Source organism: Acomys minous (assembly GCF_964271855.1).
Source record: "Acomys minous genome assembly, chromosome: 8".
Taxonomy (NCBI): domain Eukaryota; kingdom Metazoa; phylum Chordata; class Mammalia; order Rodentia; family Muridae; genus Acomys; species Acomys minous.
Window position 1 is genome coordinate 101,250,594 of NC_140489.1, and position 23,240 is coordinate 101,273,833.

Consider the following 23,240-nt stretch of genomic DNA (forward strand, 5'->3'; position numbering starts at 1 on the left):
TCAACTCGTCTCTAATTCTGTCTTCTAGATGTGGAGCACTTACTGTTCTCAGCTCTCTCAGTACTAGGAATAGAATGTTCATTACTACTAGCAAACACCAGATGCAGTCCGCCTGTCTTTGCTCTCATACCATTTATTTGATACTTGTTTTATAGCTAACCCAAGACACTTAAGGAATAATGGGTACATCGCAGCCCTTTTTCTGGAAGGGATTTTCCTGTTAAAGATAACATTTTGTCATCTGTTTGTATTAGTTATTCTGTAGCTTTTTGTTAGCTTCTGTTTGAAGAGGAAATTTTTTTTTAAATCCTCATATTTAAACAAGCTATATGTGGCAGTAGAAACGTTGGACTACCTTCCAAGTACCTTATGGAGGTATTGATGTTCCTGGGTAAAGTAGACTTTTAGAGTTTTTCTCAGCTTGAATATCTTCTAAATTTGAGTGATAGGTAAACTACTTTAGACCTTATTATTATGCTTCCTGTAATAACTTGTTAATTTTTACTACCTCGAGAACTGTTAGTGTGGCATATCAGAAAAAGAGCTCTGATTTCCTACCCCCATACCCCCCTCCATCCCCATGGCAATGATTGTGCTATTCTTGGGGAGCATAGGAGAAATTCGTCAACTCGTTTATGTTTTCTGGTATAGATACTGCACACACAGTTCAAGAAAACTAATCAGATAATCTTAGTGATGTTTACAAGCTCATTGGAGAGGCATCCAGACTTCAGTTGTGAGATACAAATGAGAGGAAAACAATATGAAGTGGAGCCCTTTGTTGCAAATCCTTCATGAATAATTTCAGAATAATCCCAGATAGTGAAGAAGAGCAGCTATGCCCCAGGGTCTTCTATTCTTCAGATACATGAAGCACCGGCTTTGGGAAATATAAAGTGAAAAGGGCTTTTCTGTTTTCCACTTCTCTCCAGTTTAGACCTTTTTTCTTTAAGTTTGAAAATTGTAGATTAGGAGCAAAGCCAAGGCATTAACCAAAGGAAATTACTACTAAGATTCATGTCATCCTAAACAAAGAGATCCAAATTAAGGGTGACCTAGGCTAAACTGAAGGAAAAAAAATCAATATCTTGGAATATATTGGAACATTATTATTTGGGGGGGGCGGGTGATGCGCTCACAGGGTCTCCTAGCCTAGGCAAGCCTGGAACTGACTATTTAGATGGAGCTGGCTGTAAACTCTTAGTTTTCTTGCCTCAAACCTCAGCCTCCCAAGCGCTGGAGTGACGAGCATGTTACCACATCTGGCTTTGTTCTTGCTTTCTATTTTTTGAGACAACGGCTCACTGTGTAGCCCTGGCTGGCCTGGAACTCCCTATGTGAGATCCATATGCCTGGCTCCCTTCTACCATGTAAGAGCCACCTACACAGGGGCCGAGGAGATGGTTCAGCATTTAAGAGCACTTGTTGTTCTTACAGATGACCCAGGTTCCTTTTCCAGTGCCCACATGGCAAGCTCATAACTGTAAGTTCAATAGGGAATAGGCCTTTGTGGCCTCTGTGGTTCCTAGACACCACACAGCGTACATGTGTACCGTACAGGTAGACAAAACACCCATTTATGTAAAATAAAGGTATGGGATTTGATTGTTTTAATTTTAAGAGAAGTTACACAAGCTGCAGCAGCCTTTCAATTAGTGGCTCTTGCCAATGCTTAAGTGATGGTGCTTTTTTGCTCAGAAATTATGTCTGTTAATGGTCATGTCAAAGAATTTTGAGTAAATACATTATGATACAGAAGTATCTTAAGTAATAGTCATAAAATTCCTTGTCAGTAGCTCCACTGGTCAGTTTGAATAGTATAAACTTACTCTACATTTTACATAATAATAGAAGGCCTTAATAACTAGTTAATAACAAATTTGTCTTTGTTTTTGATCTGCCTTTGTTTCGCATGTAGAAAGAGGTACAATATTAGCTATTTCTCCTTGAGTTACACTATGATGAAATAGATATTCTCTGAAGTTACCTATCTGTAGATATTTACAAGGCTGTGAGGAGAATGGTTTGAAAGTGAGAAGTGTGCATGCAACTCATTTACTTGAGCAACTCTGATATTCCTTAGAAATGGATAAATAATTGATAAATGCTGAGTTACCAGTTACAAAGAATAACTTGGTCTTTCTTATAATTTAAATGTATTATTTTTGGATCATTCAAAGCATAGTATCCTATCAAATATTAGATAAGTATTAGGTATTTATACATTTTTATATTCCTGTGTAAATAAATGTGGCAGGCCTGTAGCCAAATAGGAATAGCTGGACCATTTAACAAAGCAGTTTTGAGTGTAGCTGGGGCAGGGGGCCTTTGGATTGTGATCCATCCTGGGCCACTACACATGACCCTGTCTCAAGGAGGAAAAGTAAACAAAAACAAAAGGACCGGAGAGATGGCTCATCAGATACTGAGTTTGAACCTTGGGACCTACACAGTTGAAAGAGAGTGCTGACTCCTCACAGCTGGCCTCTGACTTCCACAGACATGCTCCTACACACACATAAATAAAGGCAGTTTTAAGCTGCGAGGTGGCACACATCTAAAATTCTAGCATTTGCCAAAACGGAAGCTGGAGGATTGCAGCAAATTCAAGGTCAGTCTGGTCTACAAAGTAAGTTCCAGGCAAGCAAAGGCTATACAGTGAGACACTGAAAAGATTTCAACAAACACAAATATTAAAAAGACAGTTCTGCTTATCAGTACAACAAACTAATTGTGGCTGTTCGTTTTTGTTATTTAGAACTTTGACTCTCAATCTGACACAACTATTGCAAATGCATTATAAGACAGGAAGAACCTTGAGATAGTATCAAAACCCACTTCCTTCTTATGTGCAAAAATAAAGAGCTCTGACAGCAAAACTGATACTTTGAGTTGAAATTTGATAGAAACTCTTGATATTTGTATAGTCTTTCAGCCAAATAAGAGCAGACTAGAGCTTTGAAACTCAGTCCAATATTAAATCCAGCTTATTGATTTCTATGTAAAGTAGAGGAAATTACTACTTAGTAGTTTTGTTTCTTAGCTTTCAGACAGGAAACATATTCAAAGAAGAGCTTTATGGAATTTCAAGTCAAGGTAAGGTGGAATAATGTCAGAAGGACTGTTAGTAAAATCAGTTATCTCTCTTACTGTTTTGTAGTCATAACTAAAGGAAGTCTCTGTCTTTTCCTCAAAATATGTTGTAAATGCTATAATAAAAAACAACTGCACGGATAGTTTTTTTCCCCCACAGGGAGACAGGGAGACAGAGTCTCTTTTATGTAGTCCTGCCTGTCCTGGAACTCATTATGTAGACCAGACTGGCTTTGAACTCACAGAGATCCTCTTGCCTGTGCCTACCAAGTGCTGAGATTAAAGATGTGTATGGATATAGCTTTTATTTTATTTTGTCACAAGTAGCAGTTGTGGGATTTGGCTTGCTTTTTTTTTTTTTTTTTTTTTTTTTTTTTTAGTTGAGTTACATGAAATACTCTTTTGCTCGTAAGGAATCCCTGTCTCCCAGAGCACATTACTGTTAACACATGTTCAGACTGTTTTTATCAGGAGTTCGATACCTGAATTATGTCTGGAGTTAGAAAGAACTGTAAATCCACCAGCCCTGTAGCATTCTTATGTACTGATGTACTGAATGGGGAGGATTGGGTGAGTTCTCTTTGAAAATGTATCCTAGAAGTGAAATGTTCGCCAAGGTTAACTTAGGCTGAAAGACTTGTGTTGGTAGTGGCTGAGGTGAAGAAGGTTGGGTATGCCCTGTGTTAGATATGGTCTCACTATCAGGTGTGAGAAGCCAACAACTATTCAGATATGGCCTTTCCTGTAGGGAACTGTTTAGGGAACTCTTCAGGACATAATAAAAAACGTGGCCATTTGGAATAGATGATCATTGTGTGAAAAAGGACTTACTACCAAAATTGGTCATACAATTTAAAGATTTTTATTTATTTTGTGTTTGAATGTTTTGTCTGCATATATGTGAGTATGCGTGCTGAGGTCAGTGCATCCCCTGGAACTGTAGTTGCAAATGGTTGTAAGCGGCCTGTGGTTGCTAGGAACCAAACCCAGGTCATCTGAAAGAACAGCAAGTGCCCTTAACTGTTGAGCCATCTCTTTCTAGCCTCAGGTCATACAAGTTAAAACTATTCTCAAAACTCCATTGGTTACAGTCCATTATTAATCTCCCAGGTATCTAGATCAGCTGCCAAAGGGAACAAATACAGGAAATAAGCTTCATTTTCTGTTATTCAAGCATTATTCCAGTGAAATCTTTTTACTGTGCTTTTCTAGTTTATTGTCTCTGCTGCCACAATCTTGTTTTTTTTTTTAAACATTGTAATCTTCTTTATTAATGGCAAAGGCTTATTCATAAAGGGATTAGTGCCATCTCTATTCCCTTAGGTTTGTGCAGATACCTTCTCTTTTGTTTTCAAAACTATTCTATCATTTTGTGTAAGAAGTTGGGAGTCGATAAAAGCCAAACCCAACATTTCCATCATGTTTCTCTCTTCTTGTATTTGACATAATGGGTTTTCCTCGACTGTTATTTGGGTGGAGAAGGAGCTGATATATATGTGTATGCATTCATGTTTAATATTCATATATGCATTGCAGCACAAATTTAGTTATATTAAAAGTAACTTCTCTCTTTGGTCATTATCTGGTTGCACTATAACAGCTAGAGACTCTAAGTCTCTAGGCTCTAAGACTCTAAGGCTCAAAATAGTAATCTGCAGCGCTTGGATGAGAGCAACATGTGTGTTTTATCTCTGGTTTCTGTGCTTTTCTCACTTTGTACTCTTAACATTGAAAACCACCCAGTTCTTAGAAGACATAAGCTCTTTTGGGGGGAACTTTAACACTGACTATAAGCACACCTGATGTCCTCCTGTAGCCACTGTGCGCACATACAAATGTACATGCAAAACATACAGAAAAACAGTACAGGATAAGTAGTATCAGAAAAGGACCTTAGACTTCCACGATACACTAACGTTATACCTTCACATGATTACTTTAAAGGTTTAAATGAACTACACTCTAGAAATACGAAATAAAGCAAACAATTATTTAGTATTTTTAAAAAAGATTTATTTATATATTATGTATACAGTTTTCTGCCTGTATGTATACATGCCAGAAGAGGGCACCAAATCTCATTATAGATGGTTGTGAACCACCATGTGGTTGCTGGGAATTGAACTCTGGACCTTTGGAAGCACAGCCAGTGCTCTTAACCACTGAGCCATCTCTCCAGCCCTATTTAGTATTTTTTGAAATATTTATTTATTTTATACATGAGTGCTCTGTTTTCACACATAACAGAAGAGGGCACCAGATCTCATTATAGATGGTTGTGAGCCACCACATGGTTACTGGGAATTGAAGTCAGGACCTGTGGAAGAGCAGCTGGGTGCTCTTAACCACTGAGCATCTCTCCAGCCCTATTTAGGTGTTTTGTTTTTAACATAATAAGTTATAACTGTTTTATTGTAGCTGCAAGGCATGTTCACCAGACCCAGTTGAACACATGTTTTTGACATGTTTGAGGCCAGAGTAAAAATTTAACTGACAGTCCATTATACGTAGGGTTTTTGTTTTTCTTTTTTCTTTCTTTCTTTCTTTCTTTTTTTTAATGTTATTTGGGTTTTGTTTTTCAAGACATGATTTCTCTGTATATAGCCTTGGCTGTCCTGGAACTCAGTCTCTAGACCAGGCTGACCTCTAACTCAGAAATTCACCTGCGTCTGCCTTCAGAATGCTAGGATTAAAGGCTTGTACCACTGCTCTGCTCATACTTAGGTTTAATTTAATATCAAAATATGATTTTAAATTTAGTTTGAGAGAAGTTGTTTGAGACAGGGTCACCACACAGTGTATAGGCATGCCCAAAACTCTGTATATAGTCCATGCTGGCTTTATATCTTCAGTCCTACAGGAATGAGTCATGGCTTGTTATGCTTTATTTCCTTGTTCACAGAAACCAATGGTAGCAACGGACAAAAAGTTTCTCATGAGCTGAATGTTGTTTTTAAGTACCATTTCTGTCTTTAAAAAATTATTTTCATTTTCACGTTCATAGGTGTTTTGCCTCCATATATATCTATGTGAGGGTGTCAGGTCTCTTAGAGCTGGAGTTAAGTTATAAGCAGTTGTGAGCTGCCATGTGGGTGCTGGGAATTGAACCAGGGTCCTCTGGAAGAGCAGTCAGTACTCTTAACTGTTGAGCCATCTCTCCAGCCCTAAATACCATTTCTAATTAAGTAGTATCAAGACTTTTGGGGGAAGTAATTTATCTAACTATAAAAGTATTTAGTTCATCTGTTTGTGCCAGGCAGTGAGGAGATAGTTGAATACTACTTGTGCCATGTTCAGAGAGACTCTTCTGTTCACTGTATTTTCTAGCTTCCTGATATGGCTAACTAACTTATATTATGGCCACTTTATTCTAACCCCTGGCTTTTCTTCACCTTCTCTGAATCTGTCTTTACTATGTCTTTTATGTGGCCAGGCCAAGTGGCTCTTGCTTATAATCCCAGCACTCGTGGAGGGAGAGGCAGGCGGATCTCTATGAGTTCAAGGTCAGCCCGGTCTACAAAGTGAGTCTAGGATAGTCAGAGTGACACAGAGAACCTTCCCCAAAAGAAACGAACAAACTTGTTGTGTGGGATGTGTTGGCACACAATTTTAATACCAACGCTTGGGAGACAGAGGAAAGTGGATCTCTGTGAGTTAAGGCCAGCTAAAGGACATAAATTAAGACCCTGTCTTGAAAAATAAATATTTTCTTGTTTAAGATTGACTTACGTACTCTAAGTAGTCTAATCAAAAGATTCAATAAAGCACATTCACAGGCTCTAAGAATTAGGACATGCACACATATTTTTAGTGGTCCCCATTGTTTCTAGGTACCTAGTCATTATTCTTTAATGATTTAAAGATTTAAATCTTGACTTTGCTCCATACTAGCTTTGTATCTTTTCTCAAGCTATATTCAGTGTTTTGATGTGTAAGTAGGGATATTGACAACACATAAAGAGCTGGTATATATGCATCTTTGTATCTTTCATTTGCACAGAAAAAATGTTATGATCCAAATCCAATTAATTAGTTATCTGTGGAAATAGAATTTTAGGAGTTTGGAATAGAAAATAGAACTTACCTGACTTTAGAGGATAGAATCAAAGTCTTATCAAATCTATATAGATTTAGGCACAAAAAATGTATGCTTGCTGTTTTTAGCTTGTAGAAGGAAATATTAAGAGAGAGAAGCTTCTCAACATGTGTTTAAGTCTTGTTGTTCTTTCAGGTTCTCAGGCATTAGTATTTGAAATGAGTAATGTTTTAAAGTTTATTGATACTTAGACTAGAGCTCTCATCATTTCAGCCCTTGGTAGTGAGTGCTGTAATTTGAGTAGGCTTAGTGACAGGTTTGTGCTTTTTGTTTGTTTGTTTTTGTTTTGTTTTGTTGTTGAGACAAGGTTTCTCTGTAGAGACCTGGCTGTCCTGGAACTTGCTCTGTAGACCAGGCTGGCCTCAAACTCACAAGAAATCCACCTACTTCTGCCTCCTGAGGCAGATCTCTGTGAGTGTGAGGCCACCCTGGTCTACAAAATGAGTCCAGGACAGCAGAGGGTTGTCACACAGAGAAACCCTGTCTAAAAGCCCAACAACAACAACAACAAAAAGGCACATTACTAAAACATACTGACAGTTAGGTAAAGATAGTGGAATGGTCTGTCATTTCTACTGGAATTGTAATCATTTTTTGTAAAACAGCTTGTCAATTCCTCAAAAAAATTCAGCCTGGAGTTACCATAAGACCCTGTAGTTTTCTTTTCTGGATTGAATTGAAAAAGGTTGAAGGTTGAGAAGACCATGACCTTAAGTTCAGGTTCCCAAAGCCCAACGTTTTTTGTTTCTTTTTAAATTTTTTTCATGTCGTATATTTTGACCATATTTTTCTCACTCCCCAACTTTTCCCAGATCCCTCCATCTTCCCTCCCTACCCAACTTGTCCACCCACAGACCCACCCACAAAAGCACGTAAGAAAAAAAGCAAAGGTCAAAACAAACAAACCCAGTAAAACAAAACAACAAAAAAGGTAACAAAAAAATGAACAAAACAAAAATAACAAAACTTGGAGTCACAGGCAGAAAGAGAGCAGGAAAGAATGTCTAAGAAGTTGAACCAAGCATGTTTGTACCCACCTTTAGTCCCAGAAATACTGCTAAGAGTTTGACAGACGGCAGAGTGAGATCTAGGGTGCAAAGTACGACTGTTGAAAGGGGGGCGGGAAGACAGGGGAACCCCACGTTGAAGGTATAGACATACATACAAAGAGAATGTTATTCACAATATTGTTCTTTATTGACAGAGCAGAGGAAATATACCAATTGGCAACTATAAACAAAATGTGACATGCCATATAAACAGAATTCAACAACAAAAATAACTAGTTTGTCATAATATAGATAAACCTTCAAAGGATTACAATAGTTGAAAAAATTCACTCACAAAAACATACTTTATTATTCCATCATATCAAACACAGAGCTTAGATAGCTCCATAGAGAGAAAAGGTAGTTGGCTAAGATTAGACGCAAGGCAGAGGGGTGGAAGAGTGGCCACGCAACAGGCGTGAAATTTGATGGAGGTGATGGCCACACGGTTTTGCAACTATGCTAAACACATTAAATTGTACACTTTAAGCAGGTGAGTGACATGTATTTTTGCCTCTTACAGTTTGTTAACATCTAATACTACATTGAGGCTACATTTTCCTTCTGCTGAGCAGTTATCTCTATATTAATCTAGCTCATTTTTCTTAAAACATATTGTATGTGTTTGTTTCTATGTGTACATTTATTTATGTATGCCATGAAGGCCAGAAAAGAATATTAGATAGCCTGGAACTGGAATTATATATATGAGCCACTTTATGTGGGTGCTCTAGCAGCAAGCATTCTTAATTGCTGAGCTGTCTTTTGGGTTTTAACTAATTTTTTTTTTCTTTTCCTGTCCTTTCCTTTTCTTGTGCGTGTGCGCGCGTGTGTGTTAGCTTACAGATGTGTTGCTTTCTGTTTTACATCAAGTTGATTGTCAGTTCTTTCTCATGTACATAAACATGACATTTATGAAGACGAGGATTCAGAGCCTAAGTTAAATTGTCTTAATATCAGGACATGTAAGAGTAAAGTGCTATGTTGGACTCCAGGGGTTGCATATTCCATTGTGTATATTCTCTCTTATTGTGTGTCAGATAGACATCCAGCAGCACATACTTCATGTATTTTACCAGTCAATACCATTTTGCTGTAAATATTTTCAGGACAAGTATTTAAAAAGAAGACACGAGGCAACGTGTATTCTTCAGGAGTCATCACTAGGTTGTTCCTCTCTCAAGCTTGAACTGCCTTGCTCTTTTGTCTGTATTTAGTGGACTTGTAGAAGATATGACTTTATAACTCCAGCACCATAAGGGCTGATTCTGACTTTTAGCCTCTGTGGATACACACACTCTCTTTTTTATTTTATTTTATATTATTTTATTTTTTAATTGGGGCTAGAGAGATGATGGCTCAATAGAGTACTGGCTAGTCTTCCAGCAGACCTAGATTTGATTCCTAGCAGTCCCATCGCAGCTTACAACTGTCTGTACCTTTGCTCCAAGGGGACACCACACCATCTGGTCTCTATGGGCACCAGGCCTTGCAGATGGTATACAGACACGCAAAACAGCCATATATGTAAAGTAAAAATAAAATTTAAGATATACTCAAATAGTGTTAAACTTTATAGAACATAAAGATTTCAATGTGGTCAATCTCAGGCTACACAGAACATAAAATGATGAAGAAGAAGGTGGTTGTTTCTAGCAGAGAAATCTTCAAAAAAATCTCTGTTGTACTTACAAGCCTAAAGCTTGTGACAAGAGGGAATGGTTAAAACAGCGGTAGAATGTTAGAGTGGAAATGTCCTTACTTTCTTTTGAATTAAACTTATTCATGATTTCCACCATATTGTGCTGTCAGTATTTACCTTCACGTTTACCTTAGGAACATAGATACTGAACACAGCCTTAGGACCTTATTCTAAGTTCTAATTTGGTAGCATGGTTTATACTTCTTCTTTCTTTAATCACTTCTAATATTTTAAGCAATGAGAAGTAATATATACTAATACTCGCCCCTTCCCCATCGTATCATCCTACACTAGAACTTTCTGAGGAAATAAACTGAAAAGGGAGACTGTTTGCAGTACAACTCCAAAAAGAAGACCCTTCCCTAAAGTGTTTGGTCACAGTTCTTAACAGGTAGCAGCATATGACCTGGGGAAGGAATGGTGCTTGAAATCAACGCTGATAACATAATTTTTCCTTGTCAATTTATCCTAGTATCATCTAGACTGTCACAGCCATCTTCTCCCCAGTCAGCCTGCCCATCACCCACCATTCCAGCAAGTAAAGTAATTTCTCCATCACAGAAGCACAGCAAAAAAGCATTAAAGCAGGTAAGCATTGAGTCTCTGTTTCTCTCTCCAGTTAAAAATAGGAGAGCCTCATGGTGTTTCATGCTTTTCATCCTGTTGTGTAATGGACAATAATGTATCAAGACCTTATTTCTTTTTTGTTGTTGTTGTTTGTTTTTTTTGTTTTTTGTTTTTGTTTTTGTTTTCAAGACAGTGTCTCTCTGTGTTAGCCTTGGCTGTAGACCAGGCTGGCCTCGAACTCACAGCGATCTGCCTGCCTTTGCCTCCCGAGTGCTGGGATTAATGACATGCACTACCACGCCTGGCAAGACCTTATTTCAATAAAACACTGCATCAACTCTTCTCTCACCGAAATTTCTTGAAAGCTTTTGGAGTTATGTCCTTACAGGGTAAATGTTGTCTCTCTGCTAATTTGCCGCTAAAAATTTGTGTGCTGTGCATAACATACACATTGTAGGGTTTTAGGAAATCCTTTTTAATACGGTGTTTTTGGGGGTGGGGCGGGTAAGACATTGTTTCTCTGCGTGGCCTTGGCTGTACTGGACTCTTTTTGAAGACCAGGCTGCCCTCAACACAGTGATCCTCCTGCTTCTGCCTCCCTGAGTGCTGGGATTACAGGTGGGTGCCACTTCTCTGGCTTTGTCATGTTTTTGAAGACCCAGATTTGTTTCTAGTTTACTAAGGTGTCCGTGTGCGTGCTGAGTCATGAGTTGGTGCTTACATTTTCAAGACATTTTTATGTGTCTGGTTGTTTTGGAGGTGCTAGGTTGAAACCCGGGTGTTTCTGACACTGAGCCCAATCCTCAGGTTTGTTTTCTTTGTAACTTACTGTAATAACCAGGGGGCTTTTTACCTAATCTACTGTATATATTACATTGCTAGATTTCCTAATATTACAATAATTGAAAGTTTTTACATACATTGTACAGATTTTTTTCCCTAAATTATAGTTTGTAGTTGGATATTATAGCACATACCTGTAATCCTATTTCTGTGGAAGGAAGAGTTTGAAGCCAACCTGGCCTGTACAGTAGATCTTGCAGCATTCTATCGTAGTGCAGTTTTGAAATGAATAAGTTTCTACCATTATAACATTAACTGGGTAGTTATTTATTTTTTTCTAGACTTGGTGGGAAAGTTGTAGAAAATATCTTTATTTACCTAGGTTTAATGATGCTTAAAAATCATTTTTCTTTCATTATAATGTTCTTTGTTGTTGTTATGTTAGTCAATTGAATTTTTTTTTTTTCTCCTTTGAGATTTTCCCTAGAAATCTCCAATGGTCCCTTTCTGGACAGGTGTGGTTGCTTAGCATGTAAAAGCACTTACCACCAAACCTGAAAACTTGCATTGATTCCTGGAACCCACATGGTGGGAAAGAAAACTGTCTCCCTGGAGTTATTCCTGACCTCCACATGCATGCCTCCTCAACTCCATAATATATACAATAAATAAATGTTTAAAAACAAGTAAATTGTCCAGCATTCAGGGAGGCAGAGGCAGGTGGATCTCTGTGAGTTGAGGCCAGCTTGGTCTACAAAGTGAGTTCAGGACAGACAAGGCTACACAGAGAAACCCTGTGGTGGTGATGGTGGTGGGGTAGTAAAGTGTTCCTTTTACCTAATTATTGTATTTGGTGCTGTAAAGTTATTTAATCCCTGTTCATTTATTTGTTCCTAGTACTAACTGCAAATTGGGTTTTCTGTTTCCTTGAAAATTTCAAAGAACTAGCTTTTATTTTGAGATAACACATCACTCTATTGTTTGGATTGGTTCAATGTGTGTTCCAGGCTGTTTTTTGTTTGGGTTGGTTTTATTTGTGGTGTTTTCCTCCCCCTGCCGCACTTTCATCTTTCGTTCTTGAAATGCTTTGTCTGGTTGCACAGTTACATAATTTAGGTACTTAGGATGCTAAGGCAGGGGCATCCTAATTGCAAGGCAGCCTAGGTTATATAGGATGACACTGCCTAGCAACCCTCTCCAAGAAAAAGCAAATGATCAATAAATACAAACTGGGAAGTAGGGCTGGAGAGATGGCTCAGTGGTTAAGAACATTGGTTGTGCTTTCAAAGGACGGAGTTCAATTCCCAGCACTCATAAGTGAGCTGGCCTCGGTTGTGCATGTCTGTAATCTCAGCACTTGGGGAGGCAAATACAGATGGATCTCTATGAGTTCGAAGCCAGCCTGGTCTACAAAGTGAGTCCAGGACAGCTAATGCTACACAGGGAAACCCTGTCTGGAAAACAAAATAAAAAACAAAAATCCCAACCTACCCCCAACTGACATATAATTAGGAAAAGATTGAATAACATAATTTGTATTCTCATAGTTTTGTGTAGACTAAGAAATTTTATTATACCAAGAGTTGAAAAGTAAGATGAAGTTGGCTACTCATATACTGATGCCGTATAATACAAAAACAATTATTAAGTACAGATGATTGAGTTTTATTGGAGAGAAATTTTATGTTATCTATTAAATATTTTTTAAAGATTTATTTATGTATGTATATGAGTGTTCTATTTGCATGTATGGCCATAAGACAGAAGAGGGCATCAAATTTCATTATAGATAGTCATGAACCTTCATGTGGATGCTGGGAATTGAACTTAGGACATCTGGAAGAACAACCAGTGCTCTTAACCACTGAGTCATCTCTCCAGCCCCCTATCTATTAAAATTTACATGTGCATGCATCATTAACATGCAATTAAACATTTAGTACTTATGTTAAAGAAAGATATACAGAAAAATATTTGCATAAAAATTTGTTAATAGTAAGAAGTAGCCAATGCCTAACATACATTTTATCATATATCATTTGTATATGTTATATATATTTATTATTCATATATACCTGAGCTAAATCAATTAGGGGATTATATAAACAGCCATAAATATAAGGTCTGACAAGTATATAGAGGATTAAAAGTTATGTTGTAAAAGGTGTGGTGCTAAGTAGTTTAGATGTGAAAAAGTCACCAAAAAGATGCTGCTCTCACCGAAGATCCAATTTCAGTTTTCAGCACCCACACTGTGCTAACAGTTGCTTATAGTTCAGCTTCATTTGTATTCTTTGCAGAAATAGAAAAACAAATCTTAAAATTTATATGGAAACATAAGTCCCTAAATAGTCAAAGCAGTTGCAGTAAGTAAGAATGCTGTGACCGCTGCCAAGTGTGGTGTTGCATGCCTTTAATCCCAGGCCAGCCTACAGTAAATGCTAGGACACCCAGGGCTGTTAAACAGAGAAACTCTGCCTCAAAAGACGATCATCAACAACAACAAAACTAGGAACATTACTGTAATTGGTTTCAAGTTCTATCACAAAGCCATAAGAACAAAAACATGATGCTGACACACAGAAAGATCGGTGAGACTCAGTAGAGGACACACAACATAAATCCACATGGCTATAACCCTCTGACTTTTGACAAAGCATTTTGACAAAAATAGATGATGAAGAAAAGGCAATCTTTTCAACAGGTGGTTCCTAGCAAAGGAGGCTTCCACGTAAAGAAGAATGAAACTAGGTGGGTCCCTCTCAGAAATCCTAACTCCCACTAGATGGAAAGACTGTAATGGAAGGCCTAAAACATTCAGAGCAAAACAGTAAGAAACAGTTCCAAGGTATATATCTAGGCAAGGGCTTTCTGAAATAAATAGAGGATTCTCAAAAAGTTAAGGGACTAGAGAGATGAATCCAGCAATTAGGAACACTGGCTGCTCTTGCAAAGTACTGAGATTTGATTGCTAGCACCCATATTGTGCCTAACAACCAACTGACACTCCAGTTCTAGAGGGAGTGACACGTGGTACATTGACACAAATGCAGGCAAAACACTCATACACATAGAATAAAATTAAATCTTAAAAAAAAAAAAAGTAAAAAAAAAGATTTACCATATAACCCAGCTAAGCAGCTTGGTATTAACTCTTTAGTTGCTGTGGCGGCATATACCTTTAATCCGAGCCCCAGGGAGGCAGAGGCAGGCTTGGTCTACAGAGTTAGTTCCAGAGCAGCTAAGGCTACACAGAGAAACCCTCTCTTGGTTGGCAGAGTGGGGGAGCTATCAAGAACAACTTACGGAAGGAGGACTTACTTTGGTTCACAGTTTACAAGTCTACCATGCTGGCTCTTATCACATTAGTGAACCCCGTCTAGACACTCTCAGAGACCTGTCCAACGTTTGTCTCCTAGAGGGGTCTGGATCCTGTCAACTTGACAGTATTAATCGTCACAAACCCTTGACTATTTAGTCCAAGGACTGTAGGGTTAATACCTCACAGGAATACCCACACACCAATGTTTATTGCAGCAGCACTCACATGACTAAGGTATGGAATCAACCCAGGCATTCAGAGAACCAGATAAGCAAGTGTAAGTACAGTGGTTTTTTTTTTCCCTAGCCATATAAAGAGCAAAGTTAAACCATTTGCAGAAAAAAGGAATGCATCTGAAGAAAGTAAATGGACTGAGTTAGTCCATGAAAAGCGAATACTATTTTTTCTTTATTTTTGTCTCCTAGACTGTATATAGATATAAACCAAGGTTGTATGTATAATATGCAAACAGATATAATACTGTCCAAGGAACTAAGAGGCAGAAGGTGTATGGGGTGAAATATGCTTTACCCACCACAGTACATACTTATATGAAAATGTTCTTATGTAACATGCTTTTGTGTGTAATGAATATATACAATAAAAATACTTTTAAGTCCTAAGGGCCAATGAGATGACTCACTGGATAAGAGGCATGCACGGCCAAACTCAGTGGCCTGAGTTCTGTCTTTGAGATCCACATGGTACAGGAGAACACCAGCTTCAATAAGTTAACCTCTGTCTGACCTTTACACACATTGCCCTATGTATACTCTTAAATAAGTTTTACTACGGTATGTAGGTAATAGTGCTGTTTGCAAAATGTACAGTAATAATGTAAATATATTTTAGTAGCGATGGGAATGTATGAAAAAGAATAAAGTTTAATAAGGGAAAATAAATTGGCCATAGTTAATGCTTGACGATTGTGTACCAAAACTTAAGTGACAGTAAAAAAGGAACTTAGCTTTGAGTTCAAATAAATTTTTTAAAATAAATTTTTTGTTTTTACTTATAAGTAGAACTCATACTTTTAATTTTTTAAAAGATCAATTTATTTACTTATTTAGTATATAGTGTTCTGCCTGTATGTTCACCTGAATGCCAGAAGAGGGCACCAGATCTTATGATGCTTGTGAGCCACCATGTGGTTGCTGGAAATTGAACTCAGGGCCTTTGGAAGAACAGCCAGTGCTCTTAACCTCTGAGCCATCTCTCCAGCCCCACCCTCCCACTAATTTTGATTATTTTTGAGACTGGGCCTTACTATGTGATGCTGGCTCACCTGAAACTTAACAGAGGTCTTCCTGCTGCCTCATCAAAACTACAGCAAAAGATGAGTGCTACCACTCTTTGCCTAGATCCCATAAACATTTTAAAGTATGTGAGTTAAAAAACTTTTTTTTACATTTATTTATTTTATGTATATGAATGCTCTATTTGCATGTACACCTGCATGCCAGAAGAGGGCATTAGATCACATTATAGATTGTGAGCCACCATGTGGTTGATGGGAATTGAACTCACGACTTCTGGAAGAGCAGCCAGTGCTCTTAATCACTGAGCCATCTCTCCAGCCCCAGTTTTTAAAATATCGAAGCTAAAAGTTTTTGTTAAAAGTTGTTTATAGGACCAGGCATGGTGGTCATGCGCATGCAGTTGCGAGCTGCCCTGGGGGTGTTGGGAGTTGAACATTGTTCTCTAGAAGGGCAGCAGATGCTCTTAACTGCTGAGCCCTCTCCCTTTTTGTGTGTGCATGAGTGTTTGCATTCATGCATGTTTGTTTGTCTATGTATGCATACATGCTTCCATGTCTGTGGTCATACAAAGGTAGGTACATGTTCATGTCTCTACATTTTATATCCTGTAAGTGATCCTGCCTGCCTCTTCCTCCCTGAGTGCTAGGATTAAAGACATGCGCCAAACCTGGAATAAGTTGGATAATTTAGTCAAAGCCATACATTTCTAAGATTTGGAGAGGGGAATTTTTGTTATTGTCGTTGTTGAACTTTTGGTTTTATTTGTATGCATATGTCTGTCTGTCTGTCTGTGTCTTTGCATACACATGGAAGTCACTCACAGAACAACTTTTGGGAGTCATTTGTCATTTTCTACCTTGTGGGTACTAGGGATCAAACTCTGGTATCTAGGTTTGAAGGTGTGTGCCTTTACCAACTGAGCCATCTCACAGGCCTTCTTTCTTTTAAAATACTTAATCTAAATAATATCAAGTTACCTCTATTAATGAGAAATAAAAATGACCTAAAATATCTGGAAGGAACTAATTGCTGTTATTAGAACCTATATTGCACAGTGTCCCTTCTTCGCTCCTTATTGCATTGCTTTAAGGTACTGAGACTCGGGCATTTGGACAGGTCTCATTGCTCTTACTCATGCCAATTTAACCTCTGCAGCATAAATAATACAAACATTTGCCTTTTTTATACAATCAGTGCAAATTGACCTTAGAATTTTGTTTTCAGAAATGATAAAAGTATGTGTGCAGTTCTCCAATTAGGAGATTGTAAATTCCTTGCTGCACTGCTGATTTTTAAGTTCTAGAAAAAAATATTTTTTTTAATTTTTTGGTTTATTTTTGAGCAGAGCCCTAGCTGTCCTGGATTCGCTTTGTAGACCAGGCTGGCCTGGAACTCACAGAGCACTCCTGAGTACTGGGATTAAAGGCATGCGTCCATACCTGGCCGTCTGAAAAATTCTAATGATATTTCCCTTGCATTGTATATAATGGAATAATAATCTTGGCCTACACCCAAAATACCTATACTCAAAGGCTTTACGTAAATTTTGTTTTGATTTAAGCTTTTGTTTGCATTGAGTAGATTTCAGAATAATTTGTCACCATCTAAAATGATGGCACTTAGTTACTGAAAACCAGTTTTCTTGTTTGTTACTGTCAGTTTTTTCTTTTTAGGCTCTGAAGCAGCAACAACAGAGGAAGCAGCAGCAGCAGCAGCAGCAGCAATGCAGGCCAGGCATGTCCATCTCTAACCAACACCTCTCTCTGCAGACAGTCAAAGCCAGTGACTCCACACCTGCCAAACCTGGTAGGCAGTCTGATCATGACCCTCCCCAATGGAATGTTCTTTTTCTCAACATAATTTGTACTTTTGCTAGTGTGAATTTTTGTACTGAATTATTTTTTTTAATTGGTATATTTATTACCATAATATTTTTGGTACCATAATTACCAGAAAACTGATACTAAATATATCAACCCTAGTAACATTTCGAGACTAAATTGGTTAACTTTATAAATCAGTTGTCAAAGTGAACTCTTTTCCTCTGTGCGTATATGTAGGCAGGTGTGTAGGTCTGTATACACAGATTGAGTTCAGAGGACAGCCTCAAATGTCATTCCCCTGTACCACTTACCTGCTGGTACTTTCCTTTTTTGTATTATTTTGGACAGGGTCTCTCACTGGCCTGGGGCTAGTGGTTTAGGTTGAACTGGCTGATCAGTGAACCTCAGGAATCCTCCTGTCTCTGCTTTCCAGCCCTGGGATTACAAATGCTCAGTACTCTGGCTCTTCATGTGGTTTCTGAGGATCAAATTTAGGTCCTTAGCAACAAGCACTTTTTGGATGTAGTCGTCTATGCAGCTCCAAAGTAAGCTCTTTATCAATACTCTCATTTAAAATATGTAGGTGAAGCACGCCTTTAATCCCAGCACTTGGGAAGCAGAGGCAGGTGGATCTCTGTGTTTGAGGCTAGTCTACAGAACGAGTTACACAACAGCCAGGTTTCTGTACAGGCTATGTACTGCTCTTTCAGAGGACTTGGTTTTGATACCAGTCACCCACATGGTGGCTCACAACTACCTGTAACTCCAGTTCCAGGGGATCTGAGTCTATCTTTTGGTATCTTTGGACACTGGGCATACAGGTGGGACAATAATATACATACAGGCAAAACACTCATACACATAAAATCAAAATAAATTTAAAATCAAAAGTTGAAAAATTATGTAAGCTTTTTAAAACTATGTACTCTTTGGTTCCCATTGGACATGTTTTATGGGCTTTGGGTGTTTATTATTGCTTGTTTTTTTTTTTTTAAGATTTATTTATTATTATGTATACAGTGGTCTGCATGTACCCCTGCAGACCAGGAGAGGGGCAACACCTTCTTTTTATAGATGGTTGTAAGCCACTATGTGGTTGCTAGGAATCAATCTCCAGCCCTTGATTTGTTTTTTATCGTTGTTTTGGCACACGTAGACTTTGATTTGTTTTTTATTGTTTTGGCACACGTAGACTTTGTTTTGCATTAGATGATGTAATTGAACCCATAAGCTGATTCTATGGACTACCATAAAAATCAGAGGTCTGGGGCAGGAAAGATGGCTCAGAGGTTAAGAGGTCTGACTATTCTTCCAGAGGCCCTGAGTTCAATTCCCAGCAACCATATGGTGACTCACAAGCATCTATCATGAGATCTAGTGCCCCCTTCTCGCATGCAGGTGTAAATGCGGGCAGAATATTGTATGTGTAATAATAAATCCTTAAAAAAAAAAATCAGCACCTTAGTGGTTAAGAGTACTGGTGGCTCTTCCAGAGGACCCAGGTTTAATTCCCAACACCCACTTGACCGTTCACAACTGTCTATAACTTCAAGATCTGACACTGTCACACCGACATACATGTAAGAAAAACACAAATGTACATGAAATAAAGATAATTTTTTTAAAAAAATCAATGGTCTTAAGTCTTAAAGAACTTTCATTTTTGTTAGAAAAGATTGCAATTGGAGATAAATAATGTGCAAGAAGATGTAAGGGATTTTATTTTACAAATAATTCAAGAGGTCTACATTTTTTTCATTCATAAGTCCTGTAGTTACCATGGAATACAGTGATTTTATTTTTTTTTTTTAAACTATTAGACTTATTGGGGTCTGGGGAGCAAATGCACATGGAAATGTGAGGATTACTTGTCTTCTCTCAGATAGAATTCCTTCTCTTTTTCCACTATGTGGGGCCCAGAGATTAACTCAGGTTGTCGGGGTTGGTAGCAGCTCTCTTGCTAGCCCCTTGATGGGCTTTTGTGTATGAACCTGTGTCACTTGTCTTCACATTTTTCCCCCTAGCCCTGTGGGAAGGAAAGCAATCGGATGGACAATCAAGCAGCCCCCAGAACTCAAACTCCAGCTTTTCTTCCTCAGTGAAAGTGGAAAGTTCTCTGCTAGGCTTGGGGAAAAAATCTTTCCAGAGGTCTGACAGACTCCACACAAGTAAGTTAGTTGCAAAGACTAGTTGCAACAGTGTGTCTGTAGTGTGTTTGAAATCATCAGCCACTGGCTTGAGTTTAATGTATAATTTGAATTTTATTTTTTAAAGTCAAATAGGATTTCTTTCCTTCTTCTCTTTTTCTTTCTTTCTTTTTTTTTTTTTTTCGTTGTTATTTTTGTTTTTTGTTTGTTTCAAAACAGGGTCTTACTGTATAGCCTCAGCTATCCTGTAACTCACTCTGTAGACCAGGCTGGCCTTGAACTCAGAGGTCCACTGGCTTTTGCCTTCCTAAAATTGTGTGTCACTATGCCTGGTCAGACTTTTTTTTTCTAATTTGGTTTTTGTTTGTTTTGTTTTTGAGGGGCTGGAGAGATGGCCCAGCTGTTAAGAGCACTGTCTGCTCTTCAACAGGTCCTGAGCTCCATTCCCAGCAACCACATGGTGGCTCACAGCCATTTATAATGTGATCTGATGCCCTCTTCTGGCATACAGGTGTACATACAGATAGAGCGCTCATATACATAAAATAAATAAATAAACGAATCTTTTTAAAAAGTCCTTAATCCCCAGTTTGTCATACTATTTATTGCGTCTTTTTTTTTTTTTTTAAAAGACAGTGTGTTTCACCAGTACAGCCTTAAGATATCCTAGTATGGGCCTTTAGCCTGTAAGCTCTGGGCTTCACTCTCACAATTGATGATATTATAGGAAACACCTTTCCCTTTATTCATTCTATCTTTTTATCTTTCAACTCTTGTCTTCATATTCTCCTATTCATTCCTCATCAAACTGTTTCACAGATGTTACCAGTCATTTTGTGATTTATCTTAGTACCAATAGGTCCTACATTGTTTTTGTTTCATTTTTATAGATAAAAAGATAGACGGGTGGACTAGAGAGATGGCTCAGCTGATAAAGGCTGGGCTCACAACCAAAAACATAAAAAGAGGGGTTTATAATTAAATACGATAAACTGAACCCCCTTGGAAGTCCCACTAAAATGAGAATGTGGACAAAATGATTTAATCAGTATGAGTGAAGAAAACAAGGGGACAGCCTAGTGGGCAGGTGTCAGCAAAGGTTGAAAGATGAAAATTGGATGACGTTGAAAAGGAACTGTCATTAGTAAGCAAGCTATGGCTACACACCATGAAAAGGGCTCAAGAACTGGAAAGATGGAGGACAGAACAGAAAGGTGAGGCGTAGGGTTGACAAAAAGAACCTCATTTAAAAATGGAGAAGCGTTTTGATGCTTAATTCTAAGTAGAAGACAGTTTATCATATGGTGAAATTGAATAAAACACCCTCAAATGTAGGAATGTCACATAGAGCTGCAGGCCAGTGATGAGGTGCTGTGTAGTTTGATCATTGCCATAACAGAATACCTGACAGGAGCAACCTGAGGAAGTTGAGTCATTTATTTCGATTCACAATCCAAGGTAATAAGTAGAAAAAGTACAACAGTAGCACCAGTTTTTGTGTCTGACAGTAGGAGTAGGCTGGTCACTTGCTTGTCGTCGAGCAGGGTTAGAGTAATCCACTGTGCCTGCCATGCTGCTTGACAGGGGTATTTCATATGCATATCTTCATAGGCACTGTTCTAAAGCTTGGGGAATTAGGTCAAATACAAATACCAAAATGTTACTTTTCTGCTTGACTTCCAGAATGCTTAGTAGAACATATTTCAACCACCACTATGTCCTTCCTTTCCTCCTCCTACTGCGTTCCTGCAGATCAGCTGATCAGTATCTAAAGAAATAGGAAAGCTCAGAGATAATAGTACAGGAACATTTACACGTTCCCAGATCTATTAGATTCTTTTAACTGCACATGGTGGTGTAAACCTATAATCCTACCACCTGGAGACTGAGGTAGAAGTGTTACATGTTGTGTGTACTGTGTTACACACTGAGATCCCCCTTTAAAGTATCTTTTTCTCCTTCCCTCCATCTCTGTTTTGACAGTCTTTATCTCTTGGGTGCTGTTTATTATCATTTGGTTTGAAAATATTTTTTTAAAACTAATTTCTTTGTCTAAGAAAGTATTGTGTAGTTATTTTGATTTCCATAGATATTGATATAGATATACATTTTGTTATGAACTTTTAGCTGAAGTATCTTTTGGACAAAGGATATATTATTTTATGTATTATTATTATTATCATAAGCTACGATACCTGTACCTGTGTGGTGTAGTGGTAAGCAACAGACTGAAAATTACCCAGTTCTCTGTGCACAGCAGAATGTGCCTGTGAGAAGTTCTGTAGAAGTTTAAAGTCATCCCAGGCAGAGTAATAAGATCTCATTTCAAAAATAAGTTATAATAGTAACCATTATTTGCTTCATGGAGTTGTATGCAAAGAAAGCAAGTTAATATAAACAAATGCTCAGAATAGTGCTTGGCACCTAGTAACCCTTAATAAATTTGTTGGTGATGTTAATTTGGTAATTGTTTCTATTGGTATTAACTTGAAATATACAGACATGGATTTTTAGGCTTAACAGAATTGTAGTCCTACTTGTTCAGTAAATTCTGAGTTTATTGAATCAAGGTTATTAATCTAAAATAATGAACTCTCTGTCTGGAGTGATGGCTCAGGAGTTAAGTGTCTGTACTGCTTGTTACAGTATTTTGTATCCGTTCAGCCTACAAAGCAAATAACTAACACAGAGAGACTAAAATGTACTTTAAAGCTGCCAGCACTTTGCTGGGCAGAGTCTGAACTGATTCTAATCTACTCGTAAACTACACAAACTACTCTAAACCTTATAACATAACATATATTCCAGACACTTGCCACTATGACCCCTGGGCCAGTCTGTGTCCGTCATCCTCCATGATCAGTGTCTTGTTGGATATTAATGAATGACAGACAAGCTGTATGGTAGTTAGATTTTGCCTTTGAGGTAGATTGATCCCCAACTTTCTGAGCAGCCGCCATACTAATTTACATAGCAGCTGTACAATTTTGTACTTCACCAGGAATGAAGGAGTATTCCCCTGGCCAGTACAAGCTTTCACGGTTTCTGACAGGTCTAAGATAGGATCTGAAAGTAGTTTTGATTTGCATTTCCCTGATGGCTAAGGATGTTAAACATATAAGTGTTTCTCGACCATTTGAGTTTTCTCTAATGAGAATTCTGTTTAGATCTGTACTCCCAGCACTCGGGAGGCAGAAGCAGGCGGATCTTTGTGAGTTCAAGGCCAGCCTGGTCAACAAAGCAAGTCCAGGACAGCCACAATGACAAGAGAAACCCTGTCTCAAAAAAACAAACAAACAAAAAAATAGATCTGTACCCCACTTTTTAGTTGGTTTATTTGTTTTTGTTTATTTGTTTGTTTTTGTTTTTTGAGACAGGGTTTCTCTGTGTAATAGCCCT

The 23,240-nt window shown here is 38.0% G+C and overlaps 1 protein-coding gene across 4 annotated transcripts in view; it reads left to right on the forward strand.

Annotated features, from left to right (window-relative positions):
- Positions 1-23,240, forward strand: part of ASXL2 (ASXL transcriptional regulator 2) — an 83,699-nt gene that overhangs the window by 39,968 nt on the left and 20,491 nt on the right. For 2 of the 4 annotated variants that reach the window (XM_084792589.1, XM_084792591.1), the window contains 3 exons: positions 10,413-10,528; positions 17,545-17,677; positions 19,719-19,862. In XM_084792589.1, the coding sequence (XP_084648715.1) occupies positions 10,413-10,528; positions 17,545-17,677; positions 19,719-19,862 (393 nt within the window). Of the gene's footprint in view, positions 1-5,179; positions 10,332-10,412; positions 10,529-17,544; positions 17,678-19,718; positions 19,863-23,240 lie in introns of those variants that run through there. The other 2 variants (XM_084792592.1, XM_084792590.1) reach the window with 2 other exon arrangements.